At 32.9% G+C, this 16,492-nt stretch overlaps 2 protein-coding genes across 2 annotated transcripts in view; both read right to left on the bottom strand.

Moving 5' to 3' along the window:
- Window positions 1-975: 975 nt before the first annotated feature.
- The window catches only part of LOC105321422 (sodium- and chloride-dependent neutral and basic amino acid transporter B(0+)), a 33,585-nt gene continuing 18,068 nt past the window's right edge, over window positions 976-16,492 (bottom strand). The window contains exons 8-16 of the mRNA XM_011419689.4: window positions 4,857-4,960; window positions 4,434-4,558; window positions 4,099-4,211; window positions 3,567-3,695; window positions 3,123-3,222; window positions 2,909-3,009; window positions 2,442-2,615; window positions 2,002-2,157; window positions 976-1,856 (exon numbers count right to left, since the gene is read on the bottom strand). Coding sequence (XP_011417991.3) covers window positions 1,743-1,856; window positions 2,002-2,157; window positions 2,442-2,615; window positions 2,909-3,009; window positions 3,123-3,222; window positions 3,567-3,695; window positions 4,099-4,211; window positions 4,434-4,558; window positions 4,857-4,960 — 1,116 coding nt within the window. The 3' untranslated portion in view covers window positions 976-1,742. The remainder of the gene's footprint in view (window positions 1,857-2,001; window positions 2,158-2,441; window positions 2,616-2,908; window positions 3,010-3,122; window positions 3,223-3,566; window positions 3,696-4,098; window positions 4,212-4,433; window positions 4,559-4,856; window positions 4,961-16,492) is intronic.
- Window positions 10,427-13,825, bottom strand: LOC105339356 (uncharacterized). The gene is made up of 3 exons (XM_066082251.1): window positions 13,463-13,825; window positions 13,137-13,287; window positions 10,427-12,790 (listed from the first exon to the last, which is right to left on the bottom strand). Exons 1-3 carry the CDS (start codon window positions 13,805-13,807, stop codon window positions 12,087-12,089), a joined length of 1,200 nt encoding a protein of 399 aa, XP_065938323.1. The 5' UTR covers window positions 13,808-13,825; the 3' UTR covers window positions 10,427-12,086.

Raw genomic sequence — 16,492 nt, 5'->3', positions numbered from 1 at the left:
AAAAACTTGACCTTTACTTGTAAAACAAAATTGTAATAAACAAGGATATCTGCAGTGTAAATGCATTGCAGTTTAATAATTCTTCGGAAAATTTTAATGATTATTATCAATAATGAAATCTGCTGTACAAATATGGCTCAAGAACTACAAAGCCAACCGACTCATTTTAAACAGGTAACGGTGTGCATATCTTATTAGAAGTATATAGGTGTATGTGCATTTATTATTACCGTGGTCATGTTGGTACACACATGTATGTTTAACATGGTACCGCCGGTGTAATTAGGTATTTATTGGCACGATTCTCATTCATCAATCAAAACTGACCTACAAATTCTATCAAAAACTAGAAACGATAGTACATACATAGCGTATGGAAAAGAACAAACCGATACTCGGACAATACCTACACATATATCCTTTTTAGGAAAGATGCCGTCATTTTTGTAAATTGTTGACCTTAAATCGCTATTTACCTTTCGAATGTGAGCGTCAAAGAAACAAACCAAGACTTTGTAATTGAAACCGATTTTTGTGAAATTAGTGGTGATGAATTCAACTGTTTTTTATTGCAAGAGTCTGAATCAGAATGATGCTAGAGAAAATGCTTACCTTTTCAAGATATCATTTAACTCTGATATTGATATAATAATGGATTCAAACAACCGTTCTCCTCTAACAAAACTGTGTAATATTTATATATAAAAAGACTAAAAACTCGTGCTACAGACTAGAGATTTTCCACCTTCTCTAGTCATCAGTTGCAATGTGCTGTCAATCTCCATATATTGTATGTATCTTTGTTTGAAATTTAATAATATAGATTGCATAATATTTGTAATAATTTGCTAATTGTAAAATATGGTATAGAATTTTCATTATAGTGAAAATTGTATGTATAAAAATTAATCTAGTAGATTTATCTTGAACTATATTAAAACACACATCATAGTAGTATCAAATGAACATTCAGTATTGTTTTTACATCATATTTTTATTGTGTCTTGTAGATTATCACATGCATGTATAATTACAATGTAAGTCCAGGTAAAGATCTCTAGATTAGTAATAAAAAACATTCCAAAATACAGCTAAAAGCACGTGTAAACTTTAAAAATGATATGCATAAAACAAAATACTTCCGTACATGAAAAAAAACCTTTTAAAAATATTTTGGATAAGAGTAAAATAGAAATAAGAAATCCAAGTAAGCACTGGACATTAAAGTCCAAAAGTTGTGTGTACATTGCAGGTGAAACTATCAGTTGGCGTATTCATGAAAAATAAAAGAGATTCTTCAAGCCAGTTGACTTGTCGAGTTCAATAGACAATACCAACTTTCCACGATTTTATAAACATACGAAATGTAAAATATCAGTGCTCTTTGTCATACTGCATATTATTATAAAAAATGTCAATGAAAATAAAATACTGAAATGTCACACTGATTGTATGCATACTACCGGTATATTTGTATTATGTTTGGTCCTTTAAACTTCCACATACATTGAGAGATTACCACTCCACGCTGAACCATGCAGTCCAAAGAGTATTCATCCAGTATAAATGCTGTCTAGTAGATGTTATACAATGAATGATTCACAATAAAACAATTTGTTAACATATCACAGACGATGAAAACAAAATGATAATTCTCGTCTGCAAGTACATTTGTGTTGTCGACTGCGCGAGTCTTCGCCCTCTATTAAATTTGTAATTCATTGTCTATTTCATTGTTTGTATCAAACGTGAGTTTCATATGATATTCCGGTTCTCGTAGAACCATTGGACGATGCGAAGGATTTCTTCATTCTGGCAGAGAGCCGACTGGCTTCCAGAGACCGAAGACTTCCGGTCTGATCAGAAAAACAGAAAATGATAATTGATTTGATTTATCAGTTTGCACGTTAAATAAAAAAGAATTCTGTTAATTGAAAAAAAAAATCAATCTATCAAAGGTATCGGTAAAGTAAGAGTTTACAAAATATATGTACGACTTACCCGCAGTTCGCTATCCGACTTGTAGGCGTAGTTAACGAACGCGCCTTTTTCGGCCCATGGATCCTGCACGAACCCATCCACGTAATCCACCAGCTCTCTGTGACGGACCAGGGCGGGGCCCCACTCCCGGGACGGAATGCACTGGAGCTTGATTTTCTATTATAAAAAAAAATAAGGTATCTTTATTTAATTTTTTTTTTTGATTTCGTGTATCTCCCAAGCACATAGCATCGTTTTCCGGAGTTAAGGTGTCAGACAAAAAGCAAAGGGCCATTTGGTTTATATACGTATGCTTTTTTTCTCTACATGAATATAAAAAAAGATGATTCTTTTAAAAAGTGGAGGGGTCAAGACCCCCTTGCACCTTCCCCTGCTGCTACATGATTAGCCAAAAAATACCCCAAAACCCCTAACAGTACTGAAATAGGGGTTAGACTTACGCCCCAGAAAGATGTGACTTCATCTTCTTTGTTGACTTGGTACAGCATGGTGATAGGGATGGCCAAAATGATGGCGACCGCCATGATCCACCCCAGAGCGTCCGCCCAAGCCGGAAACGTGTAGTCCCCGTATGTAGAGGCCTCGTATTCCACGAACGTCGCAATGAATATCAACTACAATCAATACATTATACATACATTTACCACTACAGTTTAGAAATTCATAATTTACCATTTCGATAAATGGTACATATTCTATATAGATATGAAAACTGTACATACGTTAGCAATTTAAAGAATAAACTCTATTTCAAGTATCTAGGGAATTTTAAGCAAGTCAGTAATGCTATGGACAGAGATTGACCACATGTTCATAAGATTTTGGAATAACATGTACATAGCGTTGAACATTAGGTTATCACTCATATCATACTATAGTACTATGGATCTTAAATTACTGTACTCACCAATATTGCTATAGGACTAATCACCATCCAGCAGATTTTCCACCATATAATCATCTTCTTTCCTAACATGATCTCTATATCTCTGATAAATCTATTTACACCTAAAAAGATACAGTAATAGTACGTATATTCATTAACAAACACATTATATTTATTTACATGTCCTTACATGCTTTCTATTGATGTAGAATACACGTGTGCGGTATACACTTACCATACACATATGATATACACGTGACCTCGGCGAATCCTATGATAAGGAGGGTCCATCCCCCCACATAGTTGTCCAGTATCTGGACCAGGTACACGCCTCCCTAACAAACAAGGCAAAGAAAAATATCATGAGTTATCAAAAGATGTTGAAAGAAATTACCACAAAAAAGAACTGATTCTTAATCTAAATACCTCCAGCTTTATTAAACTTGGCCAATAATTAAAGTAATGCATTTTATAAAAACTTGTCATGCAGCCATGACAAGCAGCCTCCTCCCGATAAAAAAAAATACTATGCTGTACGTGTATATAGACTTATTTGGTCCATAAAAATGAAGAATTTTGCACACATCAAAATCGCCCATCTATCCAAATACATGTACGATGTTTCACTCTTTGCAAACCCTAGTTTCCCCCGTATTGAGTTGTTCGTATTGCTACCTACCGGAGCACAAAGAGGAAGACCGATAATGAAGAAGACGATGGAGATGGCGAGGATGACGAGGGTTTTGTGGGGCCTCAGGGTGGGGTACTGGTCCATGACCCCCGTCAGGACCGTCTCCAACATGGCAAACTACAGGTACAATCAAAAGTTAAACAGGATCATCCAAAAGTTAATTATTTGAACAAAAAAAAGGAGAAAAGAATGGAAAGGATACCGTACGTTTATAGAGCTGAGCAAATAATTTTGTCAAAACCAGAGCTATTCAAACTTCTTTTAGTATTGCATTGATTTGATTTGATTTGAACATATTTTATTGTGTAATTACACAAGAGGATTGGAAACAAGTTCTTACAACTTACGTGTTCCTCTCCTAATGATATTAATACACACAATATACACAATTATTAATATTTATTAATATTATTTATTATTTTTATTTATTAATATTAATATTAATATACACAAGTATTGCATTCATAATCTGCTAGCTTTGTAAAAGATAAACATGGTGTTCTGTGCATGTACACTGTACCTGGCTGTCTAGTCCGAGTGTGATGAGCATGAAGAAGAAGAGGGCGGACCAGAAGGGTGAGGCGGGAAGGCTGGCCACGGCCGTGGGGTACACCACGAACGCCAGACCGGCGCCTAGGGAGAGGGACGAGACAAAAAGTTAGTAACATTGATTTGTGGCATTATCATTCGTGTAAAATTTTCAGGAATGGCAATTAAAATGATGCTTAATTTTTTTTGAAAAAAAATAACATTATCACTTACTTTATCAAACATAAAATATCAATTAAATAAGTTTGAAAGAAGATTTAAAAATCATGGATGCAAAAATATTAGTTTGATTGAAAAGTTGCTCACCGCTTTGGGCTACGTCCTCCACTTTGACGTTGAGTTCACCGGCCATGTGACCCAGATATGAAAAGATGACGAACCCGGCAAAAATACAGGTAACCGTGTCCCCAATACTGACGATGATAGAATCCCTGTGACGTCATCAATAAAATCAAATTAATGGAATAAAAGAGTTTTCAGAATTGACAGGCAAATAAATAAAATAATGCCTCTTTACATATTTATTGCTAATATAAGGAAAGGATCGAATTTATTTCATGTTACCCAGGACGGCCAGGACAAACTCCGAAACAAAAATCTAAAGTTAGCATTTAATTAATTTATCAAATGGAAATGCAAGGAAAAGGCCATTGATTCATCTGTTAGTATAGGAAACGTTATATTTCATGGAAATACATGTGACATGTTATAAATAATCCGATGCCTTACAGCAATATGTTGTTATGGAAACGGTTGTAACTGGAGAGGGTGACCAATCCTCCCCCAGCGATGGACATCGAGAAGAAAATCTGGACGGCCGCGTCCTTCCAAACCTGTATGATGTAAAAAGAAAAATACTTGTTAGAGGTAATAATAACATTTTCTCATTAAATCATCGCTCAATCCTGGACTCACAGTAAGTAGTTATACAAGAACTTTCAGAAATATTTCCCGCAACCAAAATCAATATCAATTTGATTAACTTTGAAACAATTTTAATAATTTTCTGCGAAGAAGCATTATTAAAATAAACAAGAGGCCCATGGGCCACATCGCTCACCTGAGCAAACATTGATAACTATTTTGACTTAAAACACTTGAAATAATAGAAAAATTTAATTTTTAGCATAGTTAAGTACCATAATTTTCTTATGCAAGATTAAATATTTTTTATAGAGGGGTGGGGATGAAAATAAATTGTGTCATTTAAATTAAAATGCATGATTACTGGTATGTTAATTCCAGCAGGTTTTTTTTTGCACATATTTGAAGAGTAATGGTTCTTTAAAGATAAAATTTTCATGCAACTGCTAAAATGTATATTAGTTTGAAATTTTGCGCTTATTGTGGGCTGACCTTATCACCTGTAGTCATAATTTGAACAAGTTGAATCTACACAATTAGAGGATGCCAATATTCCAATTCATTGATTTTCATATAATAGATCATGCAATACATATCCAGTATTATATAAAAAGTGGTTAACCATTTAAACGTACTAGAACCATTAAGGCTCTAGGCCCTTCATGACGTCATATGATAGTACATGTTATTTCATGCAACCCTTCTTCATTTCCAAGATTAAGTTATGATAAGAAGTACGTGCAAAATCCTATTAGATAATCTGTAATCTAAATTGTGTCTGTTAAAATCTAGCTTCATTTATACGCCGACTCGATATATCCCAGAATTTGAAATGTACAGAGAAGCTTTCATATGCGTTTTGGCTAAATTGGCTTTAAAAATTGGTAACATTCTCTTTGATGTGAACCCTTAGAAATAAGAAACCTGTTGAAATATGTTTCAATCACAATGGCATGATTTAACACATCTACAATGAATACAATTTCCGGTATAATATATCAAAATGAGACATATTTCATTTTAGAAAGCAATTTTATTTAGAAACAAACATTTCTGGTAATATAAAAAAAACATCGTGAATAATTTTTATGCACACATATTAAAAAAAAAACTAGTTACTGGTAATACATTAGCTATATCAAATTTTACAAATATACTGTAAATGTAAACATGTAGTTTCTCAGTGTCTTATAGCTATGCATATTGTACATTAAATTAAATGAATATAATGATGAGAAAATACAATAAACCATACTTTAAAACAAGATATATACATGGATATATAATTATGTTAGTCATATATATACAAAGTTTAAATAAATTAATTTGGAAGTTTCACTGTTTTTCCATAACCTTTCTCCGAAAAAGCGAAAATAGAAAGGTTATGAACAGTATTGATTTACAAGACGTAATTAAATGAAAATTATTTGTCGATAGAATTTTATACAAAAACTAGTAACATAACTATTCTTGTGTCATTTACTTAACTGTAATGAAACAGAAAATGATAAGATAAAGTATGATTTGAAAAAACGAGTTTTATGATAATTTTGTCATTTGAGTGTGATTGTTTAAAGCTGCTTGGTCCGATTTATTTGTTATTACAGTATCAATTTTTTTTCCATACAAACCATTTATCGTAGAAAGTTATGGACTTTCTCCTATTTACACCAGCAGAATCAATCTCCTTTCAAAGTTAGAAATATTCAAAGTAAATAAAAATAATTTCTCTTTGGGCAAACGAAAAAACAAACCAAAATGCATCACGGGAATGTTTAGAAAAAGAAACCATTTGGTTTCGTCCCCCGAATGATTGGGGTCATTCAACACGCATGCTCTGCATCGATTGTAAAGAAAACAAACTTCAGAAATATTAGCGAACAAAACGTACACATGTTTATTTGTAATTTGTCTGATCATTTCGACCTTTATTCAAAGCGATTCAAAGCGATGACAAAGTCGTAATACAACTATACCCGCCTCGTCGTCAGGGGTGAAATTTAACATGAGGCGAAATAACGCGGTACCCTTTTATGTCGTTTGTTTTGTTAGCAATAATGTGTACGTATTTTTCTTCATTGAAATTTGGCTTAATTGACAGGGAAAACAACTGCAATGTCTATTATTATACATATACTAAGCATAACCATAGTTTATAAGTGTGCATAAAATTTGATAAAAAAGCAGCTTTGTTTAAGCAATTGTAAAAAATAATTTAATGCACTTTATACTTTAAAATGAGCATTATCAAAAATAATAAACTTTATGACACATTTATGACAAGTTCAATATAACCATACAAGATGAAGACATCTTTTCTGTTCTATATGATACAAATAATGTTTTGATCATATTATATATTTGCATATAAATGCATGACCAACCATAGGAAATAATACTATATTTGAGTATATAAGCATTTAGTGTGTGTTAATGATTTTGTAAATTTGAATAAAACTTAGATGAATATTTGTTTGAAATTAAATTCACTTTTAATGCAATGTATTTCTCATTTTTTATTTTCTTTAAATGAGATTTTCTATAAAGTGTACAGTAAGAGTACACTGCATCAAATAAGCAACCAGTATGCAACATTTCTTCTGTTTTTTTCTTTATACATGTATGCCATATTGTTTATAACTATGAACACTGTCCATAGATATGAATTTATTAGAAAAGGCAGGTTTACCGCCCGCTACAGGCTGGCCAGTGACCTCCTTTCTTTATACTTACCAGTCATTTTTGAACGATTGGAGCTAAGTTTCTTTAAATACAGGTGCTTTTGTATTTATAAGAGAAATACATGCATTCAAGTAAATTAATAACATTGCATTAGTAAAATATATATAATTTTCAATATAAAAATCACATTACCTCTGTAGATATATAGTTTAGTACATAAAAATGATTTGGCCTCAAGTAATATAAGAAATCCATAAAGGACAAGTTCAAATCAAGAAAGAGAAGGAAGTTGTCATAACTGAAAAGATATCTTCTTTTTTAGCTCAAATATTTTTCGACTAACATCGTACATGTAATAACATGATTTAATATACATATAACATGCACTCACATGAAGGATTCGTACATATTGTGTGTGTATTGTCCGTATAAATAAATGTTAAAGAATTTTAAAAAATGAAGACAGATTCACATACATTTATTGTATTGTAAGACACCAACTTTTGCTTGATATATTACGATATTATTGAATGAAGTCATTGATAACAGCTATAAAGATAATAATGAAATAATATTAAATTCAAAGACATATTTGAAAAATAGTTTTTCTAGAATATAGGGTGTAATTATTCATATGAGATGCAAACAATTTTGATGTGACATATATAATCTAGTATAGACTGTATAAATATATGAGTACAATTTAACTTCTATCAAGTTATTATGAAAATACAACAAAAAATATATAAATAAAGCATCAGTATACAATTCTTTTTAGGAACAAATAAGTGCAGGTGCATGATTAATCAGTTTTTTTTTATTTACTCTCTTCTCTTCTCTTCTTCAGATATTGCCACATTCTGTTTTGTTTTAATATGAAGGAAACGTTCAATTTTTTAATGTGGCTTGTGCACAGTATTGAAGTTGTTTACATGACTTCCAGAACTGCAATTCACAATTAACTCGCATGTAGTTCATTTATGGAGCACATGGCCAGTGGTCATTGGCGTTAGGCCAGTAACCCAAAGGTTGCTGGTTAAAATCAGCTGTGGTCACTTGATGTTTTGTTGTCCCTTACACAAGGTTCATTATCGATCTTTGTCTCAGTCCACCCAGCTGAAATTGGGTACAAGCAGTAGGCTGGGAGTTAAGCTGTGATAGACTGGTGTTCTATCCATGGGGAGTCGGTGACTGTAATCTGCTTAGCACCTTGGAAAGTGGGTATAAGCACCGGTCTTATGCACCTTCATGTCTTGGAGAAGGATTAAATTTAACTATTTTTAATCAGTGTCTTTCCTCTTATTGACGCAAGTCTGCATTATCTTAGAATATTGAAGAAATATACACAAATTTACACATGTTCACTGTACAGTAGCTTTGAATATAAGACATAGGCATTTTTTGGTTCAATATATGTATATATAGACATAATACAATATAATGTATGAATATAAAAATATTGGCATAGTCATGTTTTAGGTGGGAGGAGGAGTAGAATTGATGAAAACAACATCAGTGAAGTGGATGATATCTGTGTAAATTTGGGCTAGAAATTAAAAATTGAGAACAGATTTAACAAATTCTCTACATTCAGAAAACAGTGGAATTGTTACAAATCAAATGCTCAATTAATGATTTTAATCCTCATCCCCCTTGAACCACTAAATCTATGACACCGCCAAAAGCAAATAGTTGGTGTCTTACAATACCTATATATTAATTAACAGACCATTTGTCACCTTTTAAAGGTGACAAATGGGATGAGGGAGGGGGCTATTATTTTCACAGCTCCCTCTGATGAGTTTTTACTTTGGTGCCCCATTCTCTTAGAAACACAATTATTTCATTCAAAAGCACAGTATATCATTTTATGATCAGACCAGTATGCTTCAATCACATCAGTTGCACATGGGGCTATGTTTGTAAAAATCAGGTCCAGCTGAGAACCGGTATTATGTGTAGCCTTTGTTACAATTTGTTTACATTTAAAGCATTTTTCAAAAAATGTTAAAAAGTCAATATGCCCAGCAAACAAATCGAAATTGAAATCCCCTAAAAGTACCAAGTCCTTCTGGTGTTCAGTCAAAGGCTTAAGATGTGTGTTTACATGTTGCTTGAAATTTTCCAAAGAACAAGATGGGTATTTATAAAGTACGATAACTTGTACATCTCTACTTTGGCTTAAATGTACATTTGCAGTGATGAACTCCAAGGAACCATTGTTAAACTTTGAGATATACCTTATATTGTAGTCATTTTTCACATACAGTGCTGTTCCATGATGTGGACGTCTATTCAAGTGACATGAAACCTCATTATTAAATATTGCTGTGTAGCCGTGTAGTTGAAAGGACCTGGTTCACTTCCCTTAAAAATTGGCCCTCTTTCAAATTAGCTAATTTTTTTACAATATCGACTCAAGAACGTGTAGAATAAGAATTTATCAAAATAAATTTAGTCAGACATTTAATCACCCCACACCAGGTTGTTGAATATAGCATGGTTATGCTATCGTTACGTCGCATATTTGCAACGTCATGACGTCACATATCTTTAGGACTTGGACAATTTAAGAAGGTGGAATGTTATATTAATCCATACTTAATTTGAAATAGATTCATTTTGTTTCCAAATTAACAGTTCACAGTTTAATTTTTTTATTTCAACAATTTAAATTTAAAGACTTATCAGCCAAAAAGTCGGGATAAGTATCCAGAACTAACAAAAGAATCAAAACAACACAGATCTCCATCAAATCTTTTCTATCAGGTCAACAACAGTTTGTTGGGATTATTTTTATTAATATTTAAACAAGTTAGATTTAACAATTTTCAAGACTCACAATCAAAAAACATTATTCCATATTATATTGATTCTGTTTTTAGAAAAATACAGCTATAAATGAAATCTTTGTTAAAGCACAATTAAATGACTTTTTTATTTAATCAAAGAACTTCTTTTGGGTTTTTTTCCGTCGAGAATAACAGAAGTTTTCTTGTGGTTGATGGATGTTCAACTGCCAACAGAAAGCTTTGGAACTTATGGCGCATGTTTGGTTCAAGTCATTAAAACATTTGAGAAACATTCTTACTAAAATACTAGTTACATGCAAGTCAAACTTCACAAAATTCTTGATATATATCAATGATTTTAAGTACTTTTTTTTTTCAAAAAAGCCCAAATCAAGATCAGATAGACAATATATTAACATGCCTATATGTTATTTTGAACATGCTCAAAAGAAAAACCAGTACCTATGCCAAAAAGCATTTTAAAGTTTAATTTATATATACTGTATACAGTCTTTTTTTCAATGTGATACATGAGCCAAATAAATATGAAATTTGTACCTCTGGTCAAGATATGAGGTTTGATAGACAAATGGACAAACAGTCGGTCTACATGTATATGTTGCTCTGAAGTCAACAATGTAATATAACAAAATAATCCATGAAATCTAAAAGTGATTATCCTTTAAATATTTCCAACAAAGTGTGGAATGAAAATGAAAGGCTAGGCCCTATGAAGTGTTTAATTTTCTCAGCGCTTGTAACATATCCAATGTACCTTTTAAGGTACAATTCTGAGTAAACTGGCACATATCACTACAAAATGTGTGATCATGGTGATAGCAAAGATAAATTAAACATGCCTCATCTCCCCAAAAACATATTCAATAAAGATGATCAAATCATTTGTAATTTCTAACCAATTGTAAAATAATTTAATTAACATGCTTACAAAAAAGCTGTCTTGTTGAATTTTAAAAAGTCTAAATAAATTCATAATATTCGATTTCTTCACTGTCTAGCAAAACTACTATGAGGAAACAACCTTGGGGGATGAAATAATTATTTTATGCATAAAACTGAGGCTTAAACAAGATACAGTGTATCAAGAAAATTATCACTGTACAAATAAATTATTTAGTTGAAATGTGCGTGTTTAAAGAAAAACTACAAAGAAAGTTTATACTACTACAATTTTTTTCTCTGTAACACACACAACGCTAATTGAGAAAAAAATCATACCTCTATGAAAAATGACAATAACAAACTGTCAGAGTGTTAACAAAATTAATTTGGTAATTAAACAGTTTACTTTCAAGAGTAATACCATAATTAGTGCAATTCCAATTTAAATACATGTACTGGGTAACTGCATCAGATATTTTAAGTACATGAATTACACAAAAAAAATTAATTGACATTGATTAAACTTATAGCATATCTATACATATGGTTGGCCAATTTCCGCCTTTGACATAAAACCACACTAGCTAATTTACTTGAAAAAAAACTGTTGTTTACATCTGGGGCAGATTATGTCTGCATGCATCCAACATTAAACTCACACAAAAGTTTTCATGTAAATCCGCTTCCCTAAATGAATTAAGGTTAATATTAATTCAGTCTACTTCAACAAAATAGACTGCAGAATATTATAACAATAACTGAATAGATCATAATAAAAATTGAGGCAATTGGCAATGCAGGTAGCATGTATATACATGTATGGTACACATTTATATTTATGAAGAGCAGGCAGTCTATTGTTCAAACAGTCTGAGGAATCATCCTCTGATTCTGACTCATCAATTGCATCTGGAATAACAGCTGCATCATCAATGAACTTGCTCCAGTCCCTTACAGATCTTAAGGACTCCATGTCACGTCCTAAACCAATATACCATAAAACTGCGGCAATGTGGGCACACATACCAACTACTCTTGCCCCAGCACGACATCTACAATACCATCCAATCACGCTTCCCTCATCATATCGTATCCAAAGAAAGTAAGACTTTGAGGAAATATGCCGGCTCCTAATCCTGACTCTTATCAAGGACGGGTCTTCTTTATGAACCATGATATCACATCCATTCCCAAAATGTTCCTCTGCGTAACTACTAGCAAGCTTCACTTGATATGTGCCACAGGTCAACTCTCGAAGTTGATCTTCATCAAGACGAGGAAAATCCTGAAGCTCGTCAGGGTGTTTCCAGATCGCTGAGCGGGTATCCAGTTTCCTTTCTTCTACTTCCTCTTTTAGTTGATTGATTTGTCTGGACAGGTACTGCATCTTAGCTGCTACAAGAGAGTCTTCCTCAGTGCAACCTAAAGATAATTCATGAAATGTAATATACATGTACATGTAACAAAAAACTAAGAGACCCAAGGATCTAACAGCGTGGGTCCTAACAGACACTGAGTATAGCATACTCTACAATTGATACACACAATTAAAGATGAAACAAAATAAACTGATAGGTGATATGTTTATACCCAAAACCAAGTAAAATCGGATGATCAGGGATAAACAAAATACTGTAATACACTCACATTTTTTCACTAGCATCATGAACACTTAACAATATTACACTTGTAGTGACTTAATTAAGTGACTTAAATATAAAGAAGTTCCATTATTCATGCTTATCATTTTCAAAGCATATATACATACCAGTTGACAAAGGTGGAAAGTACTTGTTTGATATTCCACACACAATCTTGATGAAGTCACTAATGAATGGCACCTGGGACGAAGGAAGGACGCGGTCAAAAAACTTCCACCTCTTTATCCTCGCATTAGCAGATTCTACAACCCAGCGTATCTGTAACATAAATAATAAAAGAGATCAACTCTATGTGAATATACTAATATATAGCAACTCTCTCTTTCTCTCTCTCTTGCTCTGTCTCTCTTCTCTCACTCTCTCTCTCTCTCTCTCTCTCTCCTGATTCTTTCTTATTAAATTAGAATAATGCTGTATATATAGCATACCTTACCTTGGTTACTAAACGGCTTGTATTTGCATCTGCTGTTGACATTTGCTTTTCACCTTTCTTCATAAATGCAGGCATGGCAGATACTAATCCAAGGTCTTCAAGTAATGTCAAGGAATCCCGAAAGCCTCTGTCTACAACAAACACATCTCTCTCTTCAATCCACTTCAACACATCTTCTTTGTTAGTCTTCATGATGTGGCTCAAGATTGCAGCATCATTGTTCTTCGCTACATATGGTCCAAGAACAGAGAGGTAATAGCCACTAGTTGTTACAACAATCATTGGCTTCACCAATGGACGACCCTTATGCATGCTATATGATTTCCTTTGAAAGGCAAAGTTCATACTTTTTTGTATATAAATGTATGTATTTTTTGAAGTGTCTCATACATTAACACTATATACATTCACCTGTTAAAATGCTCACACAATTAATGTACATGACTAAATATGGGACATCAAAGACAATACAATATTAAAACTTCATAATACATGTATTTTGTCTTTTCATTCGTTTATACATATAGCTATAAAAAAAATAATTTGTATCAAGTGTTCTAACAGCTACGTACCGGTATACACTCGTACAGACATGACATAATATCTTTAGCAAATATATCCAGATATACATGTAATTCTAGTTTTAACAGTTTAAAGCTGTAAAATAACTTGTAACCTTAAAAACAAATTATCTATTGGACATTAACATAAGTATATTTTTCATCACATACCAAAGTTCGTATAAAAGTAGTTCCACAAATCTATTTTATAAAGTTGGCTACCTAAACATGCTAAATTCAATACGCCAAGTAAATCTATTTATAGTAACAGGTACTTTCCAATTGTTTATAGGGAGACACACGGTGCATGTGTGAAATGCGCTACATACCTCTCATAATGAACAAATTATAAAAGATATGACCAAACGTCCATTGATAAACTGTGATCAAGTGCACAAATTCACAACTGACGACGAAAATTGTCCATTATTGTTATAGGCCTACCCTAAACTGCTACTGGCGTACCAGTACTGTACGAGTGCATATCGATATACATCTGTAACCTTCAAATTGACCATTAAAAATGCATGTATATGTAAACATACTGAATAAAATGTTCTATTTAATGAGTGTATTAATTACACAATGTAGGTGGATTACTAAATACTAGTGAAATCGCTTACATAGTGTTACAGTACCAGAAGACGATTTTAATTGTGTGCATTTTGTGTTCAAGTCGTCTCTACATGCAAATGAAGAAGAGGGACAGGTTTAGTTCTTTTTTTCATGGCAGTTTGACACTGTACAATTGTATGGATTTAAACTTACCTATAAACAAAAGTGGCAGTCTTGGATTTCTCCAAATTAAACTCGGACACCCCGATCATTCGTCTGCGTTTGTCACTACGGTGACGTCATACTGTTTACACAGCGAAAGGGAAACAACTCAAATTTTTTTTTATTTTAGAAATTAACATAGTGCGCAGAATTTTACCATCGTGATTTTCGGCATGGAAGTCGCTCCTATAGAGTTTTATTTTTTGGCAAAGTAAGAACTTGGTAAATCAATGCGCACACAGTAAAATGCTGAATTATACTGCCGATTTTTCCAATTTTTTCCGGAAATTGTAATTCCGCCGGAGAATTTCACGTAAGAAAAATCACCTTCGAGGCAATATCGGCAACATTTTATTCTATATTTAAATAATACATATATTAAATATATATTTACGGTACAATTTATTTTTCAAGAGTGCAGTTAATTTTTTGGTAAATTTGAGGGCGTAATATCGCATCAACTGAATCAAGTTCTTTATCTTCATCTGCACTGCATAGTCTCGTCTCGGAGAAACCAACTACATCTGACGCTAGAATATTTGGCTCACTTTTTACTTGTGAAAAGTGCTTATGAAGTGACCTACAATTGTTGAAAGCAACTTTAAAACAATTAGAATTGATTTGATACATTGGAACATAACAAAGATGCAATGGCGCCTCAGTTTTCATTCTTTCCATTTCCTCAAGCACTTTTTCATCCATAGCTAATGCTTGCTCATTGAAGTTAAGGATGTGTAGATTATCTACTGACCGTACTCGACTTAGAGCAACTTAGTGAATGTGTGGAGTTTTCCTAATTTTAGTTTGAGACAAGTCAATTACAATTTCATCAACAGTGCACCCTTGAGCTTTATGAACTGTCTTTCCTGCAGCTGGTCGCAATGGAAACTGAATTCTCTGAAAAGTATTATGATTCAATACAAAAGACCGCTGAACTTCAAAAATAGGTGTCCAGTCATCATTTATTCCATCATGAAACAAATGCTTGTATTTTTTGCGAGTTGACTTTCCAATAGCAGAATCAAAAAAATTGACCCAAACTATGCTTGGTCTTGATATGCCTTCCATTTTGCTTTCAATCAGTTGAACTTTACATGATGACCCATTAGTAAGCCCATCAGAGACATCAACATTGACCGAGATATCGTAAATCATCCCAACAGCAAGAATCAATATTTGCATTAAATTGGCAGTTTTGCTAACATCATCCTCATTTATTAAAGACCTGAGAAGCTTTTGTTTCACTTCCTTTGAGTAATCTTTGATAACAGTATCAACTGATTTCACTATGACCTTTTCTCCTTCAAGTCTCTCAATCAACTGATTGTTGTATGCATCTACTTTAGAGTTCTGAGTAAAGAGATGTGGAGCATGGTTTGGATAATTTTCATTTGTTTCTGTTATCATGCATCTCTGAATTACATTCTTGTCTTCTGGTGTTAATTCATTATAACGAAGGCGATTAAGCAGTTGGGCAAACTCAATATCATCTTTTTGTCTCATTATTTCATCCAATTCAAACACACAAAAGTGTTCCCTCCAAAGATTGCTTGCAAGAGCTTGGGCATTACATTTTAAATCCTGAAAGATCCAGCTGTCCATCACAGGTTTGAGTTGAAAAAAATCACCAACTGCTAAGATGCTAATACCACCAAATGGCTTTTTGATGCCTGTAAGAAGTTGCAAACGACTG

This window comes from Magallana gigas, chromosome 4, assembly GCF_963853765.1.
Source record: "Magallana gigas chromosome 4, xbMagGiga1.1, whole genome shotgun sequence".
NCBI classification, from domain to species: Eukaryota; Metazoa; Mollusca; class Bivalvia; order Ostreida; family Ostreidae; genus Magallana; species Magallana gigas.
Note: the sequence above shows the minus strand (reverse complement) of the source record. Positions and strands in the feature narration are given on the sequence as shown.